Source organism: Candoia aspera, chromosome 10 (genome assembly GCF_035149785.1).
Source record: "Candoia aspera isolate rCanAsp1 chromosome 10, rCanAsp1.hap2, whole genome shotgun sequence".
Lineage (NCBI taxonomy): Eukaryota > Metazoa > Chordata > Lepidosauria > Squamata > Boidae > Candoia > Candoia aspera.
This window is the reverse complement of record NC_086162.1, coordinates 20,338,569-20,359,806: the sequence shown is the minus strand read 5'-3', so window position 1 is coordinate 20,359,806 and position 21,238 is coordinate 20,338,569. Positions and strand designations below refer to the sequence as shown.

The following is a 21,238-nucleotide window of genomic DNA, read 5'->3' as shown; positions in this document are numbered from 1 at the left end:
GATTGCAAAAATGGCTGTATCTTTAGAAGACCACAAGACCAATGCTTGTCAAGTGCAGATGACAGGCAGTCTAAAAGGCCTCCCCATGTGCGCCTACACAGCAATGATTTATTTTGTGTGTATTTCAAAAATTCAGTCAGAATTGAAGCAGCTTCAATGATTTATTAAACAAGGACTAACCATCCATGCAAAAAGGAGAGGGGTCTGTCCAGCTTGTGGCAGAGGACCAAAAACAGTAGGGACAAACGGGGGAAAGGGACACAGGCTGCAATAGGGAGATAAGAAGCAGGATACTTGTCCCACAAAATGGAAGCATATATGAATGACACACTGAAGTAGGATGGAGACTAAATACACAAAACAACTCCCCACTGACCTTTGGCCTCACCTGCCATTCCAATGCAGAGGAGTTTCATTACCCCCCCTCCCACTAGGAGATTGCAGGTAGTCTTGGTGTAACCCCTCCTTGTTGAAAGGACTTTGTATCTCTGGAATGAATTTTAGTACAGGAGAAGACATCGAGCTCTCCCACCTGGGTATGTAGGTGGAAAAAACAGACCCTGAGGGGCAAGATCCATTCTGAGCAGGAGGCAGAATGGTGCTCTTCTATGGACACAAAGCCAATCCTGCATTTTTCCTCTTAAATCTTGCCAGGCACTACTGGAGTGCAGCTCCCCTCTCTGGGAGACACATCATCCTGTGCCTCGGCATGGAGGGGCAGGTACCCTGGTCTGCTCCAGCTCAGGGATGGCGCTGCCCCTTGGCAGTTCCAGCATGGAGACGACGTGCTCACGCCAGCAGCCGGCTATACTCGGAGAGAGCAGAGGATTTCTTTACACCATCCCAGATGCGTGCTGCATAGTGGAACCTGCCCAAGAGGGAAGAAGACCATGTCTCAGAACGATGTGTGTGGCTCAGAGTTACTCATGACGGTGTGAACTTTCATTGGCAAGGCCTATGGTGTCTGACGCAAGACGTTTGGAGCATGCCAATTAGCTTCTTCCCTAAAGGTAAGAGCCGGATGATCTGATCTATGATGCCTCAGCAGCCGCAAGTCCCATCTACCTTAACTGCAGTTAAACGTTCTTACCAGTTCTTTTCAGTCAGGATGGTATGGGAGAGCTGAGGCCGGGACATGGACATCATCTGGCTCCGAAGCTTGGCAATCAGAGATTGGAAGCTGGGATGTCCTTTGTATCCAGGAAGGAGGGAGAAGAGAGGGCCACTCCCTAAGGCTGCAGAGTAAAGGGAAGATGGGCTGTTTGCTTCCCTTTTCAGCCTGGCAAGCAAGCACAGCCTTCCGAAAGATTGTGAACGATTCTGCTGGAATGCAGAAGCTATAGCCACCTTCCCCCCACCTTAACAAGCTTCCCCTTTTCTCAGGACACAGGCCCTTGCCCAGTTCAATATTCAAACAAATGGAAGCCCCAGAATTCTGTAAGGCATCATGTTGGGACAGAACAATGTAACTCGTATGTTGAGCAGAAATCTGGCAGAAAAAAAAACTTTAGTCTTTTTCTCCTTGTTTCTCATCACAATTTTCTATTAAGCACTTTTTCCTCCCTGGTAAAATGCAAGGCTCAGTTCAGATTTTCTTTGTTTAGAAGAGAAACAGCATGCAGTGGCAGGTACTGGATATAGGCACAGAAAAAAACAAATGAAAAAGCAGGAGCTGGCACCATCTCCTTTCCATCTTCTGCTCAAAACAACCCATACCAACTTCTATAATGAACGTAATTGTGGTTCAAAGTCAGGATATTCTAATTAAGCAGTATCTTAAATTCAGGTTTCTCTTCTTTACGTTTGAGACGAGTTCAAAATGTTTCAAGGTCAACATATTCCAAAACCAGAAGGTCTGGTTCACAGTGTACCCAAAGTGGTCTGACCTCAGGATGGGTCTTCTGTGGTTGGGCCACCCTGTTTTTCAGGCTGAATGGAGGTTGGGATGTTTCATCCTTGAAATGTTTTGCACATTTGCTCTATCTAGATGTTTTATTTGGAGAGGAACCTGCCTGGAAGAAGGAAGCGGAGGAGCTTCACGCTCTGATCTATGGACAAGTAAAGGCTGGGAAGTGAATTCTCAGTACTCACTTGCTCTGGGTAGCACATCGTCTGTATCAGAATCCATGAAGGGCAGTAAGAACAGGTTGACCTCTGTGTCCAGGTAGCTCTGTGGCAGGCCAGGGAATACGTTACATTCAAGCATGGAAAGAGTACCTAGCGGGAGAAAAGTGGAACTTCACAGCTTTCCTGTCTTTTGTCAGTCCGAGCCTTCCAGAAAAAGGGAATCTGAGTAAGTGAATATACTTTTCTCTTTTTGGGGAACAATCCCCTGTGATACATATGACTCTTCTGAATGTGAGCCTGTTGGATGGACATTTCCTTCGAGGGGGAACAGTCATCCTAATCTGCTTGTTGACTGATTCTACACATAACCAAGTGCAACAGCATCTGAGCATTGAATGACTGCCAGGAACAACCGTGGTCAACAGTTAGGAGCCCTCCTCCCCCACTTTCTGACAGCTCTGGGCAGGAATTACACAAAAAATTCCTATTGATGATTCTTTGCAAATCGGCTGTCTTTGCTAATTAGTGATCGGCAATTTGATTTTAACAGTTTTAAACTGCTAAATTGTTACACGATTTTTATATATACTGTAGTACTAACATTACTTGAAAATTCTTATTTAACTTTACACAGCTGGTAAATTTCTATATTTTTTGTTCTTTTTTCTTTTCCTTAGTTGTTTTTTCAAATATCTGTTAAAATGTATATGTATATTTATATATAAATAATCTGCAATATGTTGAATATTCAACCATCCTTCTAGCCTTTCACCCCCAGAGACAAGATTTTACATCAAGAGGCAAATTGCAAAGCAAAATTTTAACACCACAGTCATGATTTGTTATTAAAAATCAGCTTAATGAATATCCCTTGGAACAACACCAACTTTTTCAGGCACAGGTAGAGTTTTAACGCTAGCAGAACACATTGTCTGAGGCCATTTTGGAGCATGTACATTTCAGTTTATTCAAAGTATCACTCTTGTAATAACGTTTAGTGATTTCTCTGTTTCAATAAAGGAAAACTCTGAGAGACTTAAGCCAAGAACCTTAGGTCAAAGACCCCTACTTGAAAAGGAAAATTAATTCTTAAGTATATTTATTCATTTTTATAACCTTCCCTTTTTACTGTCCATGATGATTCTTCCTGCAAAATCAACATCATAGCACAGAAGTAATGACAGTGCTGAGATGCTAGAATGGGCTGTGCGTTGAAATGTACATGGAATGGCATAAGGCCAGGGTATTTGAGGGACCGCCTCTTCCCGATTACTTCCACCCATCCCATCAGGTCAGGCAGGAACGGTATGTTACAGGTCCCGGCTGCTAAGGAGTTCCATCTGACAGGACCCAGGAGGTGAGCCTTTTCTGCCATAGCACCCGCCCCCTGGAACATCATCCCCCCTCCTCAAGGTGAGATTAGCCCCCGTTGGCCTGGAGATGTCTCAAGATGTGGTTTTTCCAGCAGGCTTGGGGATCCCTTGGGAACAGGGAGCCCTGAAATGGCTCTATTATGTCTGAGTTTAAAAGTGTTTAAACTCTCCCGTGTTATATGCATGTTCCTTGTTTTTGTGGTTATTTTAATATGTGTTTTTATTGTTCATTTTTACTGTACGCTGCCCAGAGTCACATTCATGAGATGGGCTACATCAATTTGATAAGTAAGCAAATAAAAGTAAACTGATTGGAGAGAGCATGTGTTTGTTTGTTTTTTTCCAGTAGTTAGACCACAACTTCCAGCCTGCCTCATTATTGGCCATGCTGATCAGGGTTGATGGGATTTGGTGGTGTTCAAGAACACCTTGAGAACTAGAGGTATACACGAAAGAGAAAATACATTTTGTTCTGTGCTTGAGAATTTTGCAGGGCTATTCTGGATGGGTCATAGTCCAGACAAACCAAAACCTGGATTGTTTCGGTTGTTCCAGGTTTCAGCCTTAATTGGAAAGCAAGTCATTACCTTTATATTTCAGGTGGGAGTGCATCATAATCTTGTCAATCACAAGATGCATCTGCTTCAGGTTCCGAGGGCAGAAGTTCTCTCTCTTGGCTTTGTTTTGGAGAAAAACTAGAGATGGGGAGGGGGGACAAATGGTGATCATTCACAAGAATCATGAGTTCAGTGCCCTTGTTCTCTCAGCTCAGAACTTTGCATAACTTTGCCTCCCACAAGCCAGAACACAGCCAAATATACTGCTATAAAAGATTTTTTTTTCTGATTTCCTAATAAAAAGTTCTTAGTTGAGCGAGTGTGCAATCTTCCATCTGTACAGGAAGATTCTGCACGAAGACAGGATCTAGAAATCTAAAAGTAAGGAAGCTTAATTCTCATCCAAGAAGGAAGGAAAAATATATGGCAAGCAACTAGAAGACAGATGTCACAGGAGGATACTATAAAGAGGGACTTGTGGTGGCGTCCTGCTGTTTGACCTCTCACAGCCTCAGCCTTCCTCACAATTTTCTACTTCTGCCACCCACCACTTCCTGACTTCCAGCCTAACACCACCCCCTTTGGGGATCGGACACTACAGCGAGAAAGAGATGACTCATCAGGGCCCAGAAAGTCCTGTTCTTCCGTACCAATGTGTGGGTAGTATTCTGTCCCCTCATCGGAGCCTGAGGAGCTGCTGGATTCGTGGCTGGGAGATGGCGTGGAGGGTTTTACCATTTCAGCTGTCTGAAGGAACCTGCAATGGATAAGAAAACCCTTCAAACAGTAGTAATCTCCCATTACTCAATCGGAGGAACGATGGCAGGATTTTCTGTTACGCTTCCCTAATTTTGTTACAGCAAGGGTATCTCACAATGTTAATTTTGTCAGGAGAAATGAGGGAGGGAAGACAGCTTTAAAGATGAGATAGAAAAATTGAGGGTGGAAGGGGGCACACAGATGTAACCCCACATATAACAAGCACCCAGAAAGCACATCTCACTGGTTTCTATCTACTACAGGTAGTCCTCGCTTAACGACCACAATTGGGACTGGAATTTCAGTTGCTAAGCTATGCAAAGCAGTTATTAAGCGAATCCTACCTGATTTTACCACCTTTTTTGTGGTGGTCATTAAGCGAATCACCGCAGGCATTAAGCGAACCACGTGGTTGTTAGGTGAATCACACGGTTCCCCATTGATTTTGCTTGCCAGAAGCTGGCCAGGAAGGGAGATCATGTGACCACAGGACACAGCAAAGGTCATAAATGTGAACCAGTTGCCAAGGGCCCAAATCATGATCATCTGTCTGCGGGGATGCTGCAACAGGTGCAAGTGTGAGGACCGGTTGTAATTTAGTTTTTCCAGCACCGTCATAAGTTCGAACCATCACTAAACGACTGGTTGTTAAGCAAGGACTACCTGTAGTTGGCATTAAGGTGATCAGTTAAGTTTCCTCAAAGACAGAGAAATGGAACTAAACCCAACCAACTATACACATATCAAGCTGTTCAAAATTTAGCAGTCTTGCTATTATCAAGACACCCCAAAATACCTACATTCGGAGAGCTACTATCTGAACGACGTCTATAGGTAAGGTTTGAGAATTCAGGTTTTGGTTTAAAAGAATAGGTTATATATCCAGCTCTGGCCTTAAGCAGCAGGAAAAGGAATTGCTAAAGGGCTTTGGACTTAAAACAGTTGGCTATAGTTCTTGGTTCATAATAAGGCTAGTTTCAACCAATCGCTCACCTGTATAGGCTCAAGTCGGTAAACCAGTCCTGCACCACAATGACCACATGGCAGACAGTGAAGAGGAAGGCAGCAATCTGAAGGGACTAGAAAGAAAGCAGCTTTGTAAGGGAGGAGAAAGGCAGGAAAGGACCATCAGGTGCGTGCCAAAAATCACAGAGATTCTGGGTCTGGATCTGTGCTCACCAGAACAAAGAACATCTTTGCTCCTGAACTGATGGCATCATGATCATAATTTAGAGATGGTAAATTGACTGAAGGTACAACCCAATGAAATATATATATAAACAAAAAGCAATTAATATACTACAATCCAAAATTAATTAAGAATGAAAATACTAAAATGAATTGAAATAAAATACTATGTTAAGAAATTCAAAACCTAAGTGATGGTGCAGCATATGGCAGCACAAAACTAGGCAACCTGGGAGTTTTGTGACAGATGCAGACAGATCCTTATATATCCATTATTGAAGAAATTTCCAGGTAGGGAGATTTTCAAACCATTGTGGTGCAGGACTGGTTTACTGACTTGAGCCTATACAGGTGAGAGATTGGTTGAAACTTAATGGTTTGAAAATCTCCCTGCCTGGAAATTTCTTCAATAATGGATATATAAGGATCTGTCTAGAATCTTTATATAAGGAACAATATAACAACATATGGCTTAGGGTTTCTATTGAGCCATCACCACGTGGACATAGTCAAAGGTGCATAGGAATGCCCTTAAAACATCCAAAAAGGACTGCTGAGGGCCGTGTGTCCAGCCTGGCTAAAGTGAAAGCTTTACGAAATTTCAAAATTGTGATAGATGATAGATAAGAAGCTGGAGCGAACCCAGCAGTCCAGCAGCACGCATCTTTTTATGCTCTGCCCTTTTAATTTTATATTATTTTTAAATAGTGCATTCTAGCTATTTTTTTCTTTTAGATAGTTTTAGTTAAAATGAAATACAGATTAAAATGAAGGCTGCAAGAAGGCTAAGATAATTAATGTAAGGAAATGAGGAAGACAAGATTATTATATGCACAAAGATGGAAGAGCAGAAATTCCCACAATGGAGGAAAGATCATAGAAAATGTGAGAATCAGTGGAAATAGCAAAGCTGACCTCTTTGGTCAGGGAAAAACAATAAGTGCTTTTTAAAAAGACCAGAAACCTTTTATGGGCTTTTTGCTAAAAGAAGAAAAAAATGAAATGATGATTTATGGATTTCATGACTGAAACAGATAGGAATTAAATGAAGGGTTGAAGGGATTTCTGGAAGAGTGAAGAGGGAGGGGAGACAATAGGTTTAATATCTATTGAAGAGAAAGTCGGAAGTAATTACATTCCATAACTAGGGTTTTTCTTTCTTTCTCTTTTTTCTTTTCTTGCACTTCTTTCTTCTATTTTCTTTCTTTTCTTTTTCTTTAGATTTGCTTTTTACTTTATGTAAAATCCTCAATAAATATATATAAATAAAAAGGAAATGAAGAACACAGGTTTATCGTCCGTGTGTGTGTGTGTGTGTGTGTGTGTGTGTGTTTGTTTGTTTATTTATTTATTTGATTTCTATAGCTGCCCATCTCAGCAAGTGACTCTGGGCGGCTTACAACAATAAAACCATAAAACAATTACAATTAAAACAGTTAAAATATAAAATAAGTACAAAATAAGTATACATGGCTGCCAAGTGAGCAGTGCATGGATGTTAATACAGCCAAGAGACGGGACCATCCACACGCTCGAGGCCCCAGGCCCGGGCACAAAGCCAGGTCTTCACGGCCTTACGAAAGGCCAGCAGGGTCGGGGACATCCTAATTTCTGGAGGGAGGATGTTCCAGAGGGCAGGCGCTACGGAGGAGAAGGCCCGCCTTCTAGTTCCCGCCAACCGACACTCCCTGGCTGATGGGACCCACAGCATACCCAACCTACTAGATCGAATTGGACGAGTTTTCCACCTTTCATATTCCTTCAGCAGCAAACGCATATGGAACAGGGCCCCCACCATTTCTACAGGAAGGTTCCCCCTGGTGCTTGTCTGAAGTGAAAGTGCTGTAGATATTCCCTACAACCACCTCTATCCCCTGCTCTACAAAATATTAGATTGATCATTACCTGCATCTCAACATAGGTATGGGGTAGATTGTATTCTGGCGGCAGCTTGCGGTCATTATTGATCAGATGATCTAGGATGGAGGGACTGAGAATGGGCTACAGAGAGGAGAAGAAAAACTATTGAAGGATTTTAGCTCTCATTCCTTAGCCAAAGTAACTCATGTCCTGCCCTCAATTCTCAGCTAAAGCTAATCCTCCTCTGGAGAAAACTAAATGGACAGGGGCCCTGAACACACCTTGTACTAAATGATATTGTTTGTGCAACAATCTGTTGAAAGCAGCATTTTATCATCTACAGTGAACAACAAATGCAGACACAGCACTTCCTTTTTATCTCCTTTCACCCAATGGTGATCGCTCAACTGCTACCCTCAATATTCCAACCCTTTCTCTCTCTCTGCATCTTTATCACGATCCTTCTAGCAAATCCAAAACACCGCTTCTGCCTATGCAGCACATACAGAGCAGACTGCATTTTCCCACACTGCCCTCTAACATCACAGAAGCAAACAGTTTGCAGAACAGAGGTGTTCTCCCAGTGGTCCCAAGAACCTCAAGTCTGATTGGTTGACTTGAAAAACTACAATCTCAAGCAAGAATCCACAGATAGTCCAATGTTGATGGTTGGAAACTGCAATTGTCATCTAGTTTTGAACCTCCCTGGGGACCATTAGAAGTTGCCCAGAGAATTCTTCAAAAAGAGAGCTAGAACAAATCATAGAATGATCACAGAACCACTGACCTGAGTATCAAGGAAGATGATACGCTCCTGAGTAATGAAGAAGTCAATGCCACTAGTTTGGTTACCCCCACGCTCCTTGATCTCTTGGCTCTGAGTGCGAAACACATACGTCCTATAAGAAGGAAAAAGCATTCAGAGAAAAGCTAAAGATGACTGAAAATCTATTGTGGGTTAAACTTCAAGGAATACATTGATTAGCTGAACTGGTGTGATGGCACAGCACATTCAAGCGCTCAAATACTCAAGGAACAACTTGACACTGTCTAGAATTCAGCATCTATGGGAAAGGAAGGAAGCCATTGCTTCAGCAGAAAATAATACTTTACTTACTGTATTTAAAACAAGAACATTCAAACAGCAAGGTGGCTGAATGAAAATTTCTGGACTGGTAATGGACACTGCCCCATTTTGGTTTAATACCCATATATTCTTAACATGGTGTTAAAAAAATGATTAGTTTAAGGATGCAAATATACATCTGCATTACATACCAAAAATCTGGAGCATCACGCAGATAGAATTACAGGTTCACCAAGGGAAGGCAGCAAACACACACACACACACACACCACACTTTAATGTAGTATGTCCCCTAGATTTACAAACCTGAATCGCAAGAATGTATTCACTTACTGTGCATGAATTGGATCTCTATCAATGTAATGGAAAGATTGATCAATATTACTTCATAAGGTCAAAGTGTAATGATGCGTTTAAAAATTAAGCAGAATGGTTTCCTGTAAGTATCATACTATGATTTGTTGGTTCCTTTTTTCTTCTCTCTTTTTTTTAATTCTTTTTTCCTATGCTGAAGCAGTTTTTTAAAAAAACCTTCCAAACTCACACCATGACTGAATTAAGAAGAGTCCCATAACAATCTTCCTTAGTCAGTTCATTTTCAAATCTCACTGCCAACCATCTTTCATCAATCTGGTATCCAATGGCAAGTCCAGTTCCTCTTCCCTAATTCCCAAGTACCTCTGATCTTCTTCAGGCTGATTAGCTGATAGCAGTGACATCACCATGGACTTCCCAGTACCTTGCAGTCCTAGTACCCCAACTACAAGCACATCTGTTTGGTCCAGGAGGTACTAATATGAGAGAGAGAAAGAGGTGGGTGGGACTTGTAAGCATAACACCTAGTAAAGGTATGATGGTAGTTTAAAATATATTATTTATATCAGTGTTTCCCAACCTCAGCAACATGAAGATGTGTGGACTTCAACTCCCAGAATTCCCCAGCCAGCATGCTGGCTGGGGAATTCTGGGAGTTGAAGTCCACACATTTCAAGTTGCCGAGGTTGAGAAACACTGATCTATATTCTCCAGAACAAAACATAACCCACTGGTATTGGCTAGCAATGGTGGAACTTATCAATCTATTATTTATTGGTTTACAATGAATACACTTTTTTGAACCTTGTTCTTCATTTTTTCCTACTTGTCTCTCAGTCAAAAGTAAGATGCATACAAATATTGAATAAAGTAATTTATGATTCTCGGGGGAGATGGGAGGTGGCAAAATTTGAAGAATGAATAAATAAATAAAGCAGGTGGGTTGGGATGGAATACAAAATTATTAAAAACAATCCCTCCACACACCCCAACAGAAAGTCAGAAAAAAAGTTATTTGAAAGCTATAAAAACCAGTTAAAAGGAAAAAGCAAATAAAAAAGCCATCCAACAGATTTGGAAAGCAACAGGTTCAGGACAACTAGCCACATCAGAGCACAGTTTCCAAAAAAGTTACAGGAATGGGAGATACAGAATACAAAAAAAAAGCAAGCAAGCGTGGAAATCGTCCAGATTGTCTACCATACCTCAATAGCACTGTCACACCAGTTCATCTGGTCATCCACCAGCTTGATGCTATGTTTCATCTTCTCCGGGGCCAACAACTTTGCCTGGCCAACCACAGCTGGAAAAATCAGCAGGTGATACCCTGATCCACAAGTTCCACATAAAGGCAGTGTACAGTAATATTATCCCTCCCATTCACTCCCCTGTTTAATAGTTAACTCAGGATCAAGGGTCGGCAGTTCAATTTCAAGAGGCAGATCTAACTATCCCAAGTGATACCATGCCCCTGAGCTGCCAGGAAAGACATTGCAAATTCACTGCCAGATACACCCATTCCATCCAAGAAGTTGCCCTTCGGTCCAGACTTACGGTCCATAATGCCACTGGATGCAGTTGAGCCCATACCCCTATTCTGAATCTGATAGACCGGCTGGGTGGGACGCTGGCCTTCCTTCTCCACCTTGGCAACAGCTGCGGGGGGCTGAGCAGACACCTCTGTGGCTCCAGCAGGGCCTTTGCCTTCCTCTCGTGACTTCATCAGCACAATGGGCTTTTCCATGGCAGGAGCAGCCGTAGGTGCTGGGGTGGGAGCGGAGGCTGGTGCCCCCTTGGACTGTGAAGACAAGCAAGCCGAGATCCAAAATCCCTCTCAGATGTACAGCCCCTTCCGCTCATAGCTACTATGTCCCACTGCCTTCCCAAGGCTTGGGGACACGGGGACAGCTCCTTCACCATAAGATGCCGAAAAGAATCAGAGCAGGGAAGAAAGCATTTCCATGGTGGGTTTGTTTCGGATTCTGTGTTCCCTTATCTTCTCTGGGGGAAAGAAAATCACACTAAGAATATGAAATGGGAAAGGTGGGGACATGTGTGAAGAAGAGAGAATACCCTACACACTCTTTCTCTTTCGAAACATTAAAGCAGACAGAGAACGTATTTAAGAAATGAATATGGCTGCCCAGCTCAAACAATTGTGGCTCTGGGCAGCGCACAATCAACAAACTTAGCAAGTATACAATTAAAAAAAACAGTACAGGTAAACAAGAAAAATGAATAGGTGGTCAGGAATCCAAATTTATATTATACCCCTCCAGGCAGGAAGTCAAATCAACTTGGCCCCAATGCTTGAGGAAAGAATAATAGATATTTAATAGATATTAAAGCAGGTAAGTAGGGTTTTACAGTTACCTTTGGAAAAGAAATTTCCACTGCTGAATTCTGAGCTCTGAATTATATATCAGCTGTTCTTATAAAACTTAAAACTCGTGGATCATGTTCTCCTACCTACCCTCTCTGCAGGAGGTTTGGCCAGAATGATGGGTGTCTTCTGCATCATCGTCCCCACTGGTTCGTCCATAGGTTCCTACAATGAGAGTGGGGTCAGACTTCAGGTGGATCCCTCCCCTTATTGCCATCCCAGCCGAAGTGCAGACTTTTACCCGCCGGTCTCGGTCCCGGTCCCAGGGGACATAGTCACGCTCTCGCCCTGGCCCAGACAAGCTTTGGTGACCCAGCTCCTTTTCCCGGTTCCAGCGACGGCGTCGTTCATACAGTCCAGGCTGACTGTGCCCCGACTCGGACATGTGGAAATGGGATCTGGGAAGAGAACACGAGTCCCGTCTAGGCTCTGAATGATAACACGAGTGAAGGATAGTATTACCTGGCCTCAAAAGGAAAATGCATGGAGTTTATGATGGAGTTGTGGAGAAACATCACCTGAAGGTGTGTCAGTAGGCTTCGAGCATGAGGAGCAAAAGTAAAAGTTTAATCTTGGAAGCAGTGTATGTAAGTGGGGATGTGGGCTAAAGAGACACACATCCGCACCCACAAGCTTTCTAAAGGCAAGACTTTCTAAGAACAGGTAGGCTTTTGTCTGTATGACCGTGCATGCTGGCTGGGGAATTCTGGGAGTTGAAGTCCACACTTCTTGAAGTTACTGAGGTTGAGAAACACTGTTCTGTCATGAGCACTGATGGTGAGCAGGAGGGGGCCCCTCTCCAGGGGGGAAAACACATGCGTAGTAGCGAGAATTTAAGCCGTCATTCAAAGAGACACAGAACAGACCTGCCTGGACATTTGGGGTTTATCTGTCTGGGTTTTCCCACGCTTCTTCAGTTTGGTAGGATTTTCTGTCTACTGTAGCAGTAATAAAACACTAGAGACTTATTCCTCATCTCGGCGTGGTTCCCGCTTGTCAGGACATGTTCTAAGATAAAGGTGAACAAAGCACAGACTCTTCCTCCAAGGGCCAATGGCTCTGCAACAGGCTCCTTTTCCATAGAGAAGCAGTTGTGATGCTGGTTGTTATATTTTTATCCTTTTTTTTAATAGGTAACTCAAGGTGGCAAACATCCCTAAGACTCCTGCCTCCTCATATTTTCCCCACAATAACCCTGTGAGGTGGATTGGGCTGAGAGAAAGCCCCAGCCGGCTTTCATGTCCTTCCTCTGCCTTTATTCACTCAGGGAGGAATTGCTTGAGGCCTCAGAGCAACACAGGTCGTCCTCGTTTAGTGACTCCCTCATTTAGCAACCATTCACATTACAACAGTGATAAAAAAGCAACTTTGTGGCCAATCCTTGCATTTACGACCTTCGCAGGTCTGTAAAGCAAAGGAAAGTGAAGTCAGATAGGAAGCACAGTCCCGGTTTCACAGTGTCCACTTCACTTAACAAGAGTTGCTGGTTCCAATTGTGATTACGAAATGAGGGCTACCTGTACATGCATGTTCACATATGTGAAGGCCAGCCTCTCCCCCAGACTTGTGCCCTCCAGGCATGTAAACCAGGTTGGGGAAGACTGTGCCAGCTCTTCTTTTTCTGTTTTGAATGGAGAAAAGCTCAGTTGTGAGTTCTGGATTGTTGATTTTGATATTATTATTCTTACTATTACATTGTGTGTTCGGCCCATGGGGGGTGGGAGGAGAAATACCTCCTCCCCCATCCCTCCAGGCAGTTCTCTCTCTTAAATAAAATCATAAGCTGCAAAGAGAGAGAGAACATGCAATCGCCCCTATCTTTTTGTTATTATAGTTTTTAAACTGTTTTTTAATGGTTGTGTTTGAATTATGTTGTTTAGCTTTGGGCTGCAATTGCATATGCTGACCAGAGTCACATGTGTGAGATGGGTGGTGATATAAATTCAATAAACAAACGAATATGAATGGTAGGGAGAGAGCAAGCAAGCAAGTGGCACCTATTGGCTAAAAGTGACCTAAATAAGGCAGCACATATTGGGGAAGCAGAATGCAAGCAACTAATGTTACTGAGCATGTGCAGAGTGGCTCAGTCCTGACGAACAGCATCCAAAGTTTGGGGTTAAGAAGCACAATTTCTGGGGAGAGACAGTCCTGTAGTAATTGGCGGAGAGATACATGCCCTACAGGTCCGACGTAGTTGCTAAGCAACCGCCCCGTGGATGGATACAAGAAAGAAGGTAGCTGCCGGCACTAAATATCCCTCGCGGAGGGATAACGCTGGCTTCTCTCAACGTTCGCGGAAGGATATTGGCGCACAGCCCCAGGAACTACCTATTCTCAGTCCCGCAAAGAAATACCTGAGCAGCGGAGTCCTGAAAGCCGATAACGAGCCCGCTTATGGAAGAAATACTCCGGCCCAGCGTCACGTAAACTAGAAGGTAGCGTCAGTCGGGGAAAAGCTCGTTGCGAGGCAGATGGGATTAGCGATGTGTGGATCAGCACATCACGGAAGGAAGCAGGAAACGTACCTCGTCGGCCACCGTTGCTTGAGCTAGTGCGCAGGCGCAAGAGGTCATAGTTTGTTTCGAGCGTGAGCACCGTTAGCTTTGACTTGGCGCATGCTCCCTCTCTACGTCAAGGCTGTGTGTGGTGGTTGGGAGACCGTCAGCGTTTAGTTCGTCGCAGCAGTTTTGTGCGTGCGCATGCGCCAAAAGCCTACAAGTATGAGTCCAGGGAGGCTTCGAGTGGGAGGGGCGTGTCTTGGAACCGGAATCTATCGGGTGGATCGGAGACGGCTGGATTCCTACAGAGGAGCCATAGCGCCATCTAGTGGTGGGAGTGAGAATGAGTGGTAGTTTTGGACTACAATCCCCATTGGACTTCATTGGACTTTGGACTACATTCCCCTTGACTCAGTCGTTCTGGCTGAGGACGATGGTATTTGTAGTGCAACAAAGAACGTGGTACCCGTTTTTCTGGCTATTACATGGTATTCATGGTTGTGAGTAGCTAAAGGCCATAAAGGCAACATTTTGTAGCCAAAGAATATAATGTGTAGTCCAACATAGCACCAGGTCAGGTCTCTTAAGTTTGGGCTGCAAAAATCCGGACGAGCACGAGGTGGCAGCAAAAAGACATAACTTTTGCACCTTAAACCTCCCCTCCAGCTGGACTTTTGCAGCCCTGATTGGATAGCCAGATTTTCTTCCAAAGTGAAGCCTGTTGACTTCAGTGCTATTTATTCCACGTGGTGCAAGTCCTGCGGGGAGGGGAGGAAGTGGTCTGGTCTAAAGGTATCTTGCAGTTCTAAAATCCAAGGTAATATTGTGTAAATCTGTGTTTCTCAACCTTGACAACTTTAAGACAGGTGGACTTCAACTCCCAGAATTCCTCAGCCAGCATGGAATGGGATGTCCACCCATCTTAAAGTTGCCAAGGTTGAGAAACACTGCTGTAGACAATTGCAGGGGATTTTGTTAGGATCAAACCTAATAAATGAAAGTTCTTCAGAAGTTCAGTTTCAGAACAGGCTTGGATTTGTAGTTACAGTGCTGGACAAAGTTCAAGGAGACACAAGGTCACCCTCAGCCACAGAAGCTCCCTGGAGGACATGGGGTCATAGGCCAGCCTACCTAACAGGGTTGTGAGGAAGAGTGTGAAGAGGGACCCATATGCTCAGCTCTGAGCTGCTGGAGGAAAGGGGGAGGGGGCTCCAAGAATAATACTCAAAATGCCCTTCAACCAAGGACCTTTGCGTGTGTGGAAATGGCAGGAAGCAGTTCCAGGCACGAAGCCAGCTCGGTGACCTTGGGCCAGTTACTGTTTCTCAGCCCTAGAAAGCAGGCAATGGCAAACCATTTCCAAAATCTTGCAGGGACTTGTCCTGGCAATGATTGGATGGATGGACGGATGGATGGAGATAGAGATAACTCCTTGCTTGGCTTATTCGTGTGGCTGGCTTATTCCGTAAACTGCAGTGGGACGCCCGAATCCAACTTGCAGCAGCGAAGGAAGGAAGCGGGAGGCTGACTACAACTCCCGGCAGCCCTTGCTCCTCTCCGCGTGCGCGGGTCACTTTCCTCCCGGGCTGGAAGCGCCGCCGCCGCTGCCATTGCGCTGCGGGGAGGGGAGGTGGCCGCGGCGCGCGCGGGGCAGCGGCGGAGGGTCTCCTCGGCGCCTGCGGGTGCCTCTGCCCGGGGCCCGCCGAGCACCATGCGGCAGGGACTGCCGGGCTGGCCGGGCGTTGCTGATTCTGCTCGGCCTGCCGGGCGTGCCTCGGTCGGGCGAGCCGGAGCGAAGTAGGAGGCAAGTTCGCAGCCCGCCGCGTCGCGCGGGTTTCCCCTGCAGCGGGGGGGAGGGGAGGCTTGGAGCATTGGCGCGCGACCCCCGGCGTCGGGGCAGGCTGCGGGGGAAGCCCGCCTTCTGCAAAGGGAACCGGGAGATCTGTAGCTTCCCACCTCTGCCCCCACCCCCTCCCCGGGGATTTTAGGACTGCAATCCCTGCCGCCCCGTGGCTGGGAATCCTGGGAGTTGTCACCCCGGAGGGCGCCCGGCTGGGGAAGGGCGAGTCTAAAAATCAGAAAGGTGGGACAATATGGATTAGGGTCAGGGGATGGTTCCAGTTGTCCGGGGCCTCTCGGGCCTGTCGTTGTGACTAAAAAGCAAACGTTGCACGCTCTCCCTCTTGAAATGAAAGGGTGCGGGGCGGGGGGTCTAAGCCATGTTGCAGGCAGGTCCCTCAGCAGTTTTTATAGGTGTGATGCCACCCGGGGCTTGCAGATAGGAGGGGCTACAGCGCTCAGGAATTCCCAGGCAGTGTAGCCTTCATAGTTTCGGCTGGCAGGAGCTGGTCTGGACCGTAGTGTCTTCTGCCTACCGTTTCAAGGGTTGCAGCTTGGTTAATTCTAAGCCACAGCTCCAGACAGGGATCTGCTGGTGTGAATGAAATGCCTGCTCAGCAGGTGGCAGCACTTACCTGACAGGTGACCTTGGCTGAATCTGGAAGCTAAGCAGGGTTGGCCTGGGTTAGTGCATGGATGGGGGCTGCCAGGGCTGTAGGCTAGCCTGGGAAGTCGTCGTCGTCACCACCAGCACCCTCAGACGATTGCAAACCACTTCCACTCCCAAGAGAATTGTAGGGATGTGTCCAAATAGCCAGGAGGAGTCGTGCTTTGCATTCCTAGTTCCTGATACTGCTGGGGACTTGGACAGCAGTAGCAGTCATTCCTCCCCTTCCCCAGGGGAGTTCCCCATTGGAAATCAGCAAGGCTTCAAGTTTGAGAGGGCTTCCAGAAGGTGCAAAAGGTCTTAGCTGTACTTCCTCATCAGTGCAACTTGGTCCGATAGCTTGCCTTCCATGATACCAGAGAAAACATCCAGGACCTCAGAGTTCTCTTCCTCTGTTGCTTGTTGAGCCTAAAGGTAAAATCTTCAACTTGAGCTTTTCCAAACTCCTGGTGAATTTCGAGGGCATGCCCACATCTCTTGCCTTCTTTGGGCTGTTTCTTCAAATTCCCACCCTGGCCTCCAGCCCTGGTATTATTGAAGACTTCTCATCCAAGTACTAATCACACCCGATCTTCCTTAGGTTCCGAGTCCAGACACCGTTGGGCAGATGCTGCCATCGGTTAAGACCCAGTGAAGCCTCCGTCAGTGAAAGGAGCAGAATTACCTTTCTTTGAGCTTTCTGAGCTCAGCAGGTGACTCCAGGACGCAGGGCAGAGTTTGAATGCCTGCAGTAACGTGGATCTGGAGTCTCAGTTGTCGAGGCAAAGATCACACAGGGTGTCTCTCCTTTTTTCAGGGCACAATGGATTTGGTGGCAGGGATGGATGTTGGGGCTGAGATCGAAGTGACCGAAGATGGGGCCCTGGAAGAATTGCCTCTGCATTTGGTAGGGAGCAGGCACTGTCCTGTTTCTGATTTGGGCTGCGGGGATACTTGAATGGTGGTCTGTAGAAGCTCTCTGACCAGATGGCTCATGGGGTGCTACATAGGTAATTATTCTCATGTCAGAATTGGGGGAAAAATGCAGCCATCTTGTGTCCCTTTTGTGGTCCCCAGAAAACCTCCTCCAATTTGGGGTCCTTCGTTTTGTTTGCTTGTTTTTTGGAGGTTGGTGGGGATGACGGTGCAAAAACAGGTGCCTTGAGCCTTGCGAAGGCTTAAGGTACCAACTTCACCCCTTAAAACTCCTGAACCCTGCCCCAGAACAGGCCCTGGCGCTCCTGTTTTGGAGTGTGGCCACAGAAAAATAGAGCTAAACCACTAAGAGCATTTGTTCAGATTTCAGTTTAGTGGTGAATTTTGCCAGCAGTCCCAAGGCTGGGGTCAGTATGCCATTGTTTGTGGCTAAAGGTCCTGTAAGCCCCCATCAGCAAGGTTTGTGGTCTGGAATTATGGGCATTATAATGCAAACATCTGGAGAGCTCTTTAATGCGTGCATCTGGATTAGAGAATTTAATTATCACTTATTCTCTTGCCTTGGATGCGGATGTGACATGCTCTGCCTGTCTCTGGGGCTGGGTGGACAACCTGTGGCCCTCAATTTTGACCATCTTTGGAACCCACACGAACTACCACACTTGCTGAAAACTGAAAGCCCGGTTTCCTGCCATCTTGAGATGCAGAACCGAAGAAAGCTGTCCTGCGAGTCCTAAAACAGACATATTGCAATTTTGAAAACTCCCTCTCCAACCCCAGCCCAGCCAATGCAGGAGGCTGGACCAGATGACCTGCCAGCTCCTTGTCAGCTTACACATTCTGTGATTCTTTCCACCACCAGGAAAATGCCCAGAATTGCCTCTGCTGGGAATCCTTGGACATCTCCAGCAGCGATGATGATGGGGAAGACCATTTGACCTTCTTCTTGCCTGTCAGACGGCCCCCACGGCCTGTCCAGCGCCGTCCGGTTCACCGCCCCACAGTCCCTCCAGCCGCTGCTAAATTGTCTGCTTCTGAGAAATGGATCCCTCCCTTGTTCTCTTGCCCGTTGCGCCCTGGAGGTCCTCCCCCTCCCGGAATACCAGCCTTCGGTGCCTACCAGTGCCAGAAGTGCCTGCAAGTCTTCATGGAGGAGTGGCACTACACCCAGCACCTCCAGGACCATGCTCAGGAGGAGGCGGTGGCCCAGCTGCGCACAGCCCAGAACCCAATCCGTCCCCCATCCCCACCCCGCAAGCTACGCTGCTTGGAGTGTGGCAAGCGGTTCCTGCGCCCGGAGCAATTTGCCCGGCACACCAAGTGGCACCTGAAGCTGCTGCGCCTGGGCATCAAAGTCCACCACAGGAAGGGAAGTCGGTGGTCCTCCCAAGTCTCTTATGTTTACAAGCCTCTGGGTGGCACTAGGAACCCCTTAGCAGGAAAAGATGCCTCTGACTTTCCAGTCATACAGGAGCTTGCCAGCCAGCCAGCCAGCCTGCAGGTTCCCAGGCCTCCAAGGACAGGCAAGCGCAAAGCCATCAAGCGCCAGAAAAGGACAAGTGCTGAGATGTGGCAGCATCGGGATCTGCTCGGCTCCACCCAGTCCGGGAACTCCCTGGCCGTCCTAGATGGGGCCACCGGGATCAACCTTCTGCAGCCTTGGCAGAAGCAGGAGGCTGTCCTGGAAGGCCAAGTGGCCGGGGGTCTTTTCCAGCCAGCGGTCATGAACGCCGAAAACCAGATCATCATTCTGGACGGCGACGAGGCAGAGGCTGTGCCCATGGCGTCAGAGCGGCATTACGCCGAGCTGCAGGCAACCGTATTTGACAGCCAGGGGAGCGTGAACACCGTGCAACCTGTGTTCCTAAGAACCGAAGAGCAGGCGGCCATTCTGGATACTCCGGTTAGCGTGAATACTCTGCAGGTTGGTGGAGTGAAGGACCAGGCGACCATTGGCCCAGGGTGGGTTGGCCAGAATCCTTGCACTGTTTACCGGACAGTGCTGCTCCAGGCGGAGGAGCAGCCGGCTCTCGTGGACGGCCAGGCGGAGTCCAGTCCCTTCCAGCAAGTGATCATTAAGACGTCCGAGGACTCACCCACACTCTACTTGGATCCGGACCCTCAGATTTCTTCTCTGGACCCAACTGCCTTCCATTTGGTTCCGGAGCCTCAGTATGTAACCTTCCCTTATGGGAATTCCTTGCCTCTGGACCACAGCGAGGCCACAGATGAAGGAGAAAAGGCTTGGGAGTCGCAGGCGGCGAGCTTCCACTTCCCAGGTTATTTGCCCAATTTGTACCAGCCGAGCAAGCAGCCCCCTCTTGCGGCGACCACCGGCCCCAAAAGTCCTGTGGTGGTGCGGCTGCTGCCTTGCACTACAGGGGACCATCCCGAGGTCTTAGACCTGGAGTACGATACCGGGGGCGGCATTCCGGTAGCCTCCGAGCCATGGGACGCAAACTGGCAGGCGGGGCAAGAGAGCGCCAGTCCCAGGGAGGTGGCAGAAGACAGCTTCGTCGTGGTGGAAATGGAGGGCGGGCCTGGCCATTGCGGCTTGGCAGCAGGCGAGCGTCACGCCCCCCCCAGGCGACGGACCTCTCGGCACACCCAAAAGCCGCCCCGCCGAAGCAGCAGCATCTGGCGCTTTAAGTGCCCCGACTGTGGGGTGCGCTACAGCCGGCTCTCCCAGCTCCGCTCACACCAAAGGGGGCAGAAACGCCGGGGACGGAGCTTCCTGTGCGAATGCGGGTCCCCCTTCCGCGGCCTGCTTCACCTCCTGCGCCACCAGCTCCAGCACCTGGAGCAAGCCCTCTTCATTTGCGCAGCCTGTGGGAAGTCACTCAGAGGGCACCTGGGCTTGGAGAGACACAACTCCTGCCATCCCGGCCTGGCCCGCTTCAGCTGCCCTTGTGGCGCCAGCTTCCGACGCTTGTCCCGTTACCTCTGGCATCACGTCAGAAGCCAGCGGCCGGGGTTGCGGGTGTACACGCTCGCAGGTTTCCTGTCCTCCACCTGAGCTGGGTGGGCCGGTGGGGCTGGCTCAAGGAGGGGTGGGAGGGGCCTCTCTTTCAAGGGAAGATTGGTCAGCCCGTTCGCTGATGGTCACTGTCTGATGTTTGTTTTGTTTCTCCCGATGTAATTATGAGGATGTTAATTAAACAACCGAGATCCTGAGCCCCTAACTTGTTGCCTACCTGTGGGGGAGCAGAGTGGGATTGGCAGGGAGGTGGGAGGACCCCAAAGCCAACCGTTCATCGGGGAATATGTTGCATTGGCTGGAGGAGGTTGCACTCTTCCTCGGGCTGCAATATTTTCTAGCCTGGTGTTTCTCAACCTTGGCAACTTTAAGATGTGTGGGCTTCAACTCCCAGAATTCCCCAGCTGGCTAGGGAATTCTGGGAGTTGAAGTCTACACATCTTAAAAGTTGTCAAGGTTGAAAAATGCCATATTAGAGGAATCGATGGAAAATAGTTGCATACAGGTAGTCCTCACTTAACAACCACAATTGGGACCAGCAGCTCTGTCACTAAGCCAGACATCACATGACTGTGATGGACTTATGACCTCACTTCCGCCATATTCATTAAGCGAGTCACCTGCAGTCGTTAAGGGAGACATCACATGATCGTGACTTGCAATTTTACTGCCGGCTTCTTCATTGACTGCTTGTTGGAAGCCAGCTGTGAAGTGCACAAATGGTGATCACGTGACCGTAGGACACTGCGAC

General features: G+C 47.4%; 2 protein-coding genes across 3 annotated transcripts; one reads left to right on the top strand and one right to left on the bottom strand.

Moving 5' to 3' along the window:
* Window positions 1–142: 142 nt before the first annotated feature.
* On the bottom strand, window positions 143–14,082 carry SMG9 (SMG9 nonsense mediated mRNA decay factor). Of its 2 annotated transcripts, none has more exons than XM_063312251.1 (14): window positions 13,946–14,082; window positions 11,824–11,986; window positions 11,679–11,753; window positions 10,760–11,003; window positions 10,411–10,508; window positions 9,569–9,681; window positions 8,592–8,703; window positions 7,850–7,945; window positions 5,750–5,835; window positions 4,648–4,754; window positions 4,028–4,135; window positions 2,092–2,217; window positions 1,091–1,235; window positions 143–868 (listed from the first exon to the last, which is right to left on the bottom strand). In XM_063312251.1, the coding sequence occupies exons 2-14, from the start codon at window positions 11,971–11,973 to the stop codon at window positions 790–792; spliced, it is 1,539 nt and encodes a 512-aa protein (XP_063168321.1). In that variant the 5' UTR covers window positions 11,974–11,986; window positions 13,946–14,082; the 3' UTR covers window positions 143–789. The 2 variants fall into 2 exon arrangements, with proteins under 2 accessions (XP_063168321.1, XP_063168322.1); XM_063312252.1 differs by having other exon boundaries at window positions 11,830–11,986.
* On the top strand, window positions 13,846–20,684 carry LOC134503452 (uncharacterized). Its single transcript, XM_063312250.1, has 3 exons — window positions 13,846–14,014; window positions 17,392–17,481; window positions 18,373–20,684. Exons 2-3 carry the CDS (start codon window positions 17,398–17,400, stop codon window positions 20,524–20,526), a joined length of 2,238 nt encoding a protein of 745 aa, XP_063168320.1. The 5' UTR covers window positions 13,846–14,014; window positions 17,392–17,397; the 3' UTR covers window positions 20,527–20,684.
* The last annotated feature ends 554 nt before the right edge of the window (window positions 20,685–21,238 follow it).

Coding starts and splice junctions, on each gene's coding strand:
- SMG9 (XM_063312251.1), bottom strand. CDS start 11,973: ATGTCCGAGTCGGGGCACAGTCAGCCTGGACTGTATGAACGACGCCGT. Junction 10,509..10,759: donor ATCCAGTGGCATTATGGACC/GTAAGTCTGGAC, acceptor TGATTTTTCCAG/CTGTGGTTGGCCAGGCAAAG. Junction 5,836..7,849: donor ATACCTATGTTGAGATGCAG/GTAATGATCAAT, acceptor CTTTCTTTCTAG/TCCCTTCAGATTGCTGCCTT.
- LOC134503452 (XM_063312250.1), top strand. CDS start 17,398: ATGGATTTGGTGGCAGGGATGGATGTTGGGGCTGAGATCGAAGTGACC. Junction 17,482..18,372: donor AAGAATTGCCTCTGCATTTG/GTAGGGAGCAGG, acceptor TTCCACCACCAG/GAAAATGCCCAGAATTGCCT.